Source organism: Hevea brasiliensis, chromosome 1, assembly GCF_030052815.1.
Source record: "Hevea brasiliensis isolate MT/VB/25A 57/8 chromosome 1, ASM3005281v1, whole genome shotgun sequence".
NCBI lineage: Eukaryota > Viridiplantae > Streptophyta > Magnoliopsida > Malpighiales > Euphorbiaceae > Hevea > Hevea brasiliensis.
Genome location: NC_079493.1, coordinates 127,653,940 through 127,664,516, shown reverse-complemented (window position 1 = coordinate 127,664,516; position 10,577 = coordinate 127,653,940). Strand labels below are relative to the sequence as shown.

General features: G+C 23.0%; 1 protein-coding gene across 1 annotated transcript; it reads left to right on the top strand.

Moving 5' to 3' along the window:
• Window positions 1-7,006: 7,006 nt before the first annotated feature.
• Window positions 7,007-8,554, top strand: LOC131182328 (acetylserotonin O-methyltransferase-like). Its single transcript, XM_058151474.1, has 2 exons — window positions 7,007-7,776; window positions 8,068-8,554. The coding sequence occupies exons 1-2, from the start codon at window positions 7,015-7,017 to the stop codon at window positions 8,362-8,364; spliced, it is 1,059 nt and encodes a 352-aa protein (XP_058007457.1). The 5' UTR covers window positions 7,007-7,014; the 3' UTR covers window positions 8,365-8,554.
• The last annotated feature ends 2,023 nt before the right edge of the window (window positions 8,555-10,577 follow it).

Here is a 10,577-nt window from a genome sequence, read left to right as displayed (position 1 = left end):
AATCATATAAATTATAAATGTTTAAAATACTATTTAAGACTTAATTACATGCACATAAAATATTATGTAAGCCTCAATTATCTTATCAATGTGTCATTATAATTTAAATAGGCTATACTATATACTCATAAGTATTATATAAGCATTAATTATCTTATCAATGTATCATTATTTTTTAAATTCTAAAAATTATATATGCTTCAAATACTATTTAAGACTTAATTGCATACTTATAAGTAACTTAATTATCATATCAATGTGTCATTAAGTTTCTTACTTAATATATTATATACTTATAAAATATTATATAAGACTTATGTAGAATATACTCTATACTCATAAATGTGTGTACGTGTGTGTGCACACACACTCATAGAGAGAGAGAGAGAGAGTGAGAGAGAGAGAGAGCCTTAAATTTCAGTTTAATGTTAAAATTATTGCAATTATATCATTTTAATGTATAAATTAGTCAATATTATACTTAAATTTTTATATATAATTGCACTTTGAAAATATGTTATTCTCTTTGCTATATGTTATTCTCTTGGCTACTCTAGCATATTAAAGTTTCCATTAATAAAGGATGGAGAAAGTAGCTTTTGGATATATAAAAAGAAAATAGATGAATATTTTTGTTCAAGGTGTATATATGCAGAAAAAAAATGTGTAGAAGAAGGTTAATCTTCAACTTTTTATTTACCACAATTCATTTAAGAGATATTGAAAATGAAAACATAATAATGATATTATTGGCTCCAAAAACCAAAAAAAATAAAAGAAAATGGAGCAAAAGTGCGAAAGGAGGAAAGATAGTATGATGAAGGGAAAAACCTTTCACTTTGTCTTCAAAACTAATTAAGGGTATTGAGTGTATTTCATATTATTAGGAACCCTTTGATCCATATTAATTCTGGATCAACTTAATCCAAGAACCATTTTTTATTAAATAATAGAATTATTTTCTTTTGAGATATATATATATATATAAACTAATAAATATTAAATAAAAATTATAAATTAATAAATAATTTGTTAATAAATTTAATAAAATAATCAGTCATAGACATTAAAATAATTAATTTAAAATTTTAAATTATAAGTTAATAATAAATAGATATAAATTAATAATAAAAAATGTGAGAGAGAATGCAAAAGAATGGACAGAGAAAGGCGAAAGGAAGGGAAAAATAATAATTTTACTATGGATCTATATATTTATGTCTTAAATTCATAATAAATCATGTCTAGATAAATTTTTCCGTAATATTTGATACATAGAATAAGGAATGATGTAAAGCACAAGCTCAAACAATCATTGCTTCCTTTTTCTTGTAGAGGCAAGGCAATACACAACCTACTCAGTATTGATGGTAAAGCACAATCACATTTTGAACAACAAAGCACAATCACATTTTGCACAATAAAGCACATTCCATTAAATTTGGTGGACAAACCTGCCTCAATCCTTATCTGTAAATGAGGAATAGAACAAAACCAATACCAATGGAACTATGCTCAGTGAGGTTTTGGATATTGAGGTTGACGCATGAACATATTAGCATAATATTAATGCAATGATAATGTACACTCATAGAGGTTTTGGATATCGAGATTGATATGAACGTATATATTATTAGCATTTAACTGTTTGAAAACAATGTTTTTAAACTAAAAACTCATCTTTTAAACTTTAAACACCAAAACAAGAATTTAGAGTTAAAAATTTGAAAAAGGGACTTCACCATTAAGTCTAAAATGTCGAAATACCTTAAGATAGACTAAATATGAAAATTCGATCCAGATTGGGTTTTTCATATGTGACCTTTTGATTGGTCTATGTATCAATAAGTTCTAGTGCCAAATGTGCCACACACTTTACATCTTTGCCATTTGATGCACGCGTGCTTAAGATGTGTCTCATTGGTGTATCATTAAAGCCAATGCCTACGATAATGTTTTAGATGTCAAGCACACACTTAAGATTGTTGGGATTAACTATTGTTTTGTGGGGAATTTAGCTTGATAGCTGTGGTGGCTTTTCCCCTGATCTCCTTCCTCTAGCCGCAAAATGGTTAGGGCTAGTCGCTTATTTGAATGCAAGTTTGCTCATAGATGATTAGTCAAACGGTCAAAAAATAAAGTGGAATTTCTCTCTCTTTCTCTCTCTCTCTCTCTCTCTCTTGGTGGTGTGATCATTTTTCAAGCTAGGTATATATAAGCTTAAAATGCTTCTGGTAATGTCGAAAGGTAAAAAATAGTAACCCAGGAGGTCAAACAGTAATAAAATTAAAAGAAAATGGTTCAAAATTACGGTAGTACTAGTGCATTAACTTGTCAATATTGACCATACTGCCCCGCGTGCATAAACTATTCTACAGAGTTAATGGCTTGTCATTTGGCATTGATCAAAAGAAAGAATTGTTCACCATGCACAAAACGCAGTCATTTTTAAAATGACGTGTTGTTTGGCATACACTGGTCAAAGTCAATAATTTCTAATTACTTTTATTTTTACACTAATTTAAAAAATTTTGTTAAGTATTTTTGGATACTCGAATAATTATGAAAATAGCGTAAAAAATTATTAAAAATTCTAAATTATATTTGTATGAGATTGGAAAATTTTTAAATTATTATATTTTTCTTATAAAAAAAGTAGAAAAATTAAAATATTAATTAATGGAATCAAATATGAAAATTAATTAATTAATTTTAAAAATATAATGATTATTTTATTAATTTTTAGATATTAAATAATAATATATTTTATACATGTTATTTTTGGGTAAAAGTTGCTTTTGCTCACAAGTAGAAAACTAATAATTGAAGGGGTGAAGAAACTGGGTCGAGAAAATTCAAAAAAGAAGGCAAGCTGCATCAAATAGATATATGGGGTTCTGTTGATGGTGGCCAATTGAACTGTACCCATTGTAGAAGAAGTTTTTGGAGCAAAAAAAATGGCCCTTGAGAACCGTGTAAACCAATAGTGATAGCCTGGGTAAGGCCAGCCTGTCCAGTCATTAATTATTTGGATACCACAGGCCAACTTGGTGATCTGCACAAGCATTTATTGCATTGAGAATAATAGCCCGTGCTAATACATTTAATTATTAATAATTTTAATATATAAATAATATTAATTTATATATATATTTTTTATTTTAATATATAAAAAATTAAATAATTTCTTAAATTTTTATTAATTTTTAATATTTTAAATTTTTTAATCAAAATTTTATCATATAAATATAATAATATAATAAAAATACTGAATAAAAATATAGTAATATAATAAAAATACTGAATAAAAATATAAAATTATTTAGTGATTATTTTATCATTTTAAAAATCAAAATTTTATTATACTTTCTTAATATATTAAAGTAATATAATATATTTAAATATTATTTTATTTATTAATATTAATATTATTCTTAAAAGCATATTAATATATCAAAAATATAAATAAAATAAAAAAAATAAAATTATATGCATGTATTGTATAAAATTACAAATACATATAATAAATATATACTAATATATTATAACTTACCTTATAATAATGACTAATTATTATATTATAAAGAGAGTAACAATTTGTAAGATAAATAACTTAATTATCATATAAAATAATTAAATAACTAATTAATGAAAAATAAAGAAAATTTAATAACATTAAATAAATTATATTTTATAAATAAATTTCACATATATATATATAAACATTAAATAAAAATATTATTATTTTATTTTTCATTAAAAAGTAATATGATAATTTATAAATAATAAATTTAATTACAAAAACTTTGAATTTTATAAAGAATTGAGAAATTAATAATTTAATTATAATTTAAAATAATTGAATAACTAATTAATGAAAAATAAAGAAAACTCAATAAATTTAAATAAATTATATATATATAAACATTAAATAAAAATATTATTTTTATTTTACATTAAAAAGAAATATCATAATTTATAAATAATAAATTTAATTACATAAATTTTTTTATTATTATTAAATCATAAATGTTAAAATAGTAATAATAATAATAATAATTAAAAGAAAAATAAATAAATAAATAATAATTAGATTTTATTTATTTTATAAAAAATATTTTTTAAAAAAATATTCTGATTTTTCTAGTGTTTAAGGCCATTCAAGAAAATTAATCAGTGAAAAATATTTTAATAAAAAAGTGACTTTTATTTAAAAAAAGAAGTGATTTTTTATTTTTTAAAATTTAAAATTTTTATTAAAATATAAATATAAATAAATATTATTAATTTAATATTATAATTAACTAATAAAAATATTTTAATATAAAATATTTTTTTATATAAATTAGTTTATTTTAAATAAATGAAATTTTAATATAAAAAAGAATTATTTATAAATGATTATCCGTAACAACTTTTTTTGAGAAAAGAGACGTGACGTTTACTTGATAATACATTACCAACTATTGGCTAAATTGAATCTCGAGGAAAATGAGAGATAACAGGCACATGCAGAATTTTAGATGGATGTATTAGGATTTGTTAATAATATTCCATTAAACTACTCCATATATTCAGCTTGGGTAGTTTATTAATTTTTTTTTTTTAGCTGCTAGTTTATTGTCAAATTTGGAGATAATGTTAGATATATTATATATTAATTTATTTTTAATATAAATTTATATGAATAATTGGACTGTTTGCACATAATATTAAATAATTTAATTTTACAACTCATTCATTTATATTATGCTTTTTATTAATTATATTTTCAATGTGATTATTTTTTATTTAGTTTATTTTCACTTGATAATTAATTAATATTATCTCAATGTGAACGTAATTATTCATTCTCGCAAGCAATTTGAAACCCACAACCTAATCCAAATTATAATACTATGTTAAATTTAGAAAGATTAATAGACATTTATATATTAATTTATTTTTAATGCATAGACATATATATGTGTATATTAAAAATACTCAATCATTGCATTATGTAGTATTTGATTCTTTTTTAATTTAAAATTTATTTAAAATCCAGAAAAGATTCCATTTAACGTAGTAGGATTGTTCATATTTAATTTTTTTTTTTTATCTAAAGCACTTTCTATTTACAATATTTTCATAAATAACTATATTTCTATTTAGTAGTAAATAATAATACCAAAGGAACTTTATTACGCATGATATTAAAAAAATATTTATCTTAACTTATAAACCCATCAAATTAGCTTATAAGTAATAAAATCTATTAACCTGTTATTTCTAGTAATATTTAGACTTATAAATTAAGCTTATAAGTTAAAAAAAAAAAAAAATTGAGAAAATATAATTTTTATTTTAATGCTTATAAGTTTTGTATTTATAAGTTAGCTAGTTTGATCAAATATTTTATTTTATTATCTTTATTTAATTTTTAAAATTTTATCATAAATTTTATTTAATATCATTTTTAGCTATGCTAATAATAAATGTGTTTATAAGATATTTTTTTACCAAACATATTAATTATTTATCAGTCACTTATAAACACTTTAATCAAATAGGTAACTGTTTAAAATTTTAAATGCCTATAAGCTCAACTTAGCTTACAAGGTTTAGGTGCGTATAAGCTAATTTTCATAAATTAAGGTAAACACTCTCTAAATTAATTGCTATTTTTGTTGGATGCTTGATATAACAAATGTGAGTTACTACTAAATAATCTTGTTTTACAATATTTTCAAGATATTAAGCAAATAAACAAAATAAAATTCTAAGACGAAAAACCCCATAAATAGATATTAAATATACATAGAAATGTAAATTAATGTAGCATAGGATTTTAACAACTACTAAAATTATATAATTTTATATGTATTTTCTAAAATTTACTTAAGAGATGTTAAAAAGAGTGAGTTCTAGAAAAATTAAGTACACTCTGGCATACAACTTGATGTGAAGAGGATCATATATTTGGGAAACTGTGGTAGACAATATAATAATTTCAAATCTCAAGACTCATATATAAAATTTAATTAAATTAAACATTAAGATAATAAAATAATAATTTTAACATATAAGTAATGGATTAATTTGGCAAAAAATGAAATTTTAATTAATTTAATCAAATAAAATTTTTAAAATTTGTATTATAATAAAAAAATAGTAAAAAATTTAAAAATTTAATACTTTACGGAAACTTATAATTAGATATAATGAAAAAATAATAAATAAATATTAATTAAAATTATATTTTTTATACATTTAATAAAAAAGGACAGTATTTTAATAAATAAAATTAAAATTTATAATAAGTAGAATTGTAATAAATATTGTGATTCATGTCTTACTATTATTATAATTTAGGTTTATATATATATATATATATATATATATATATATATATATATATATATATATATATATATATCTCGTAAAAAAAAACCCTTTAATCTTGATTCTTGAAGACACTGGCTTTGGAGGATGAAAATGAAGTTATACCAAACGGTCATAAGTAGCTGGTGAAGTGCATAATCATTAAATTTATTATATTACTTTATTTTACTAGTGATAATCTTGTTTTCATGTAAGTACTAATTTAATCTTTTTAAATAATCAATTTTAATTTTATAATTATGATTTAAATAATAATGAAATTTTAGTTCAAACAAAAATTTCACAGGCAGCTAGTAGAAGGCAAATTATCATTAAATTTATTAAATTAATAATCTCGTTTTTCATAGGAGTAATAATTTAATCTTTAATTAATTAATTTTAACTTTATAACTATAATTTAAATAATAAAGATATTTTAATTCAAATAAATTTTAATATCAATATATTATATCGAGATTAAATTTAAATAATAAAATTGTACAACATGTAATGAAATATCATTTCATTACTAAATTAGACTTTTTTTTTTTTTTGAGAACTTAGATTTTGTCTAACTATACTATGTATGGGATTGTTTATTATATATATGGAAGCATTCAGTGAGAGTGAGAAACACAAAGGAGATTCAAAAAAATGACAGGAAGAGAAGAAGAAGAAGAAGAAGATGAAGAGGCACAAGCAGAATTGGACATGTGGAAATACATATTTGGGTTTGCCAATGTTGCAGCAGTCAAGTGTGCTATTGAGCTTGGAGTAGCTGATGCCATTCAAAATCATCATAGCCCTATCACCCTGTATGAGCTATCAAACAAGCTTGGATGTGCTCCATCCCCTCTTCATCGGATCATGAGGTTCTTGGTTCATAACAATATTTTCAAACAGAAACCCATTGTGGATGGCACTATTGGCTATGTGCAAACACCTCTTTCTCGCCGTTTGCTCGGCCGGGGAGAGAACAGCATGGAATCTCTGTTTTTGCTAGAAAGCAGCCCGGTGATGCTTAAGCCATGGCATTTTCTAAACGATCGTGTCCGACTGGACGGAAATACTGCAGCGTTTGAGGCGGCTCACGGCAACGACATATGGAAATATGCAGCTGTAAATCCTGATCATAGCAAGCTAATTGACGATGCAATGGCTTGTCATGCTAGGATGGATGTACCTAGAATGATTGAAAGGTGTCCAGAGGTGTTTGATGGGATAAAAACTCTGGTAGATGTTGGTGGTGGTAATGGGACTACTCTGAGCATGTTGGTTAAAGCTTGTCCTTGGATTCTGGGAATTAATTTTGATCTTCCTCATGTACTCTTCACTGCACCAGAATATGATGGCGTTAGGCATGTTGGCGGTGACATGTTTCAAAGTGTTCCAAAAGCTGATGCCGCTTTTCTCATGGTCAGTATATTTATATATGTTATATAAATTATTGCATAAATTCAATCTAGCATGAATTCAAAATAGAATATGTATGTATTGTGAGATTTATATATAAGAAATAAGTGAGATCCACCTATCTGTGTTCAGATTCATGATTAGACACAAGTACTCGTTAAATGAAATTGTTGCTTTGGATGAACTTTGATCTAAGGGTTTTGAGATATGAGTTTGAATCTCAATAAGAGCAAGGAAAAAAACAAGAAGCTTATAATGCTAAACTTTAATCTTATTTACTTGTGCAAATTGCAGTGGGTTCTGCACAATTGGAACGATGATGAATGCATACAGATCCTAAAGAAATGTAAAGAAGCAATTCCAAAGGATAATGGGAAGGTGATAATGGTTGAAGTTGTGGTGGGTGAAGCAAAAGACGACAAGCTTGAGTTCGTTAGGCTTACGCTGGACATGGTGATGATGGCTCATACTGACTCGGGTAAAGAGAGGACCTCTAAGGAATGGGAATATATACTTGGGAAGGCTGGTTTTAGCCGCCACACTATAAGACCCATCGGAGAAGTGCATTCTGTTATTGAGGCCTTTCCTTGATCATCACCTCCAAGTTTGTGTTCAATGCTTACAGTCATTATGCCTGTGGTTGGCTTGCTTTAATATACTTCTATTCCGAACGAAGGTTGCCATGATGTGTTTTCTTTTTCAATTCTAGGAAGATGGTACTATTTGTATTGTTGGCATTGATGTTTTGTGATGTTTTGTGATATTTTCCATTATTTGACTATTTTGTGCTCTTGTAATTATTGAATCTAAATTAAAATTTGCATATCAAATATATGCAACTGAAAATCCAACCTGATTAAACATTTTTGAGTTTGAATAATATATAATTAAGTTTTAAACGGATTTAACTTTTGTAAATAAGATTCGTATTAATTAAGTTCAATTCGGGTCAAATATCTTATATCAAAACCCATTTAAAATTAAAATTTTACAAAAATTTAATTTAATTGATTCTTTTTAGTCAATTTTAATATTTAAAATAATTTTATATAATCAAAATAAGTGATATATATATACATTCCAGGAGGGCAGTGTAATTTTTAAATCCAGAATTTAGAGATTTTAATTTCCTAGAGATTGATGTTAAAGATATTCGATCATTGCATTATGTAGTATTTGATTTTTTTTTATTTAAAATTTTTATATCTGTATATGAGTTGTCACTTGAATGAGAAGAAAAGATTCCATTCAACGTAGTAGGATTGTTCATATTTAATTTTTTTTTTTATCTAAAACACTTTTGATTTACAATACATTCATAAATAATTATACTTCTATTTAGTAGTAAATAATAAGACTATAGGAATTTTATTGCACATAATATTAAGAGAGTGTTTATCTTAATTTATAAATTGATCAAATTAATTTATAAGCAATAAAAATATATTAATTTATTTATTTATAATAATATTTAAACTTATAAGTTGAGTTTATAATAAAAAAAAAGGTCAAAAAACACAATTTTTTATTTTAATACTTATAAGTTATGCGTTTATAAGCTCGTTAGTTTAACCAAGTATTTTATTATATTATCTTTATTTAATTTTTAAAATTTTATCATAAATTTTATTTAATATCATTTTTAGTTATATTAATAATAAATGTACTTATAAGTTATTGTTTTAAAATACATTGAATGTTTATCAGCCACTTATAAATGCTTTAACTAAACAGATAATTATTTAAAATTTTAAATACTTATAAATTGATTTTTACTAAAAGTATTAATTATTTATCAGTCACTTAATTATAATCATTTTAACCAAATAAGTAATTGTTAAAACTTTAAAATGCTTATAAGCTTAAATTAGCTTATAATGCATAGATGCTTATAAGCTGACTTTCATAAATTAAACTAAATGTCATCTAAATTAATTACTATTTTTTTTTATGCTTGACATAACACATGTGAGTTAGTACTAAATAATTTTTTTTTTTTTACAAAATTTTCAAGATATTAAGCAAATAAATAAAATAAAATTCTAAGACGAAAAACCCCATAAATAGATATTAAATATACATAGAAATGTAAATTAATATAGCATAGGATTTTAATGACATATAAAATTATATAATTTTATATGTATTTTCTAAAATTTACTTAAGACATGTTAAAAAGAGTGAGTTCTAGAAAAATTTACACTCTGGCATTTAACTTTATGTGAAGAGGATCATGCATTTGAGAAACTGTGGTAGACAATACAATGATTTCAAATCTCAAGACTCATATATAAAATTTTAAATTAAATATTAAAATAATAATTTTAGCATATAAGTAATGGATTAATTTGGCATAAAATAAAAAAAATTTAAATTAATTTAATCAAGTAAAATTTTTAAATGCAGTGTAAGATAGATAATAAACTATTTAAATTATGATAATAAAAAAATTATAATAAAAAATAGTAAAAAATTTAAAAATATAATACTTTACGGAAACTTATAATTGAATGAAAAAATAATAAAATAAATATTAAATAAAATTATATTTTTTTATAAATTTAATAATAAAAGAACAATATTTTAATAAATTTAAATGAAATTAACATTTATAGTAAGTAGAATTATAATAAATATTGTGATTTCATAATATGTAATTTAGGTTAAACATAAAAGAAATTAATTTATTTAAAAATATCAAAATATATTGTGATTCTATGCATAATGAATAAATTATAATTACTGATTATAATATGACTGTATAAAACACTTATCATCAGTGGCGAAACTGGGTGTTAGCTTGG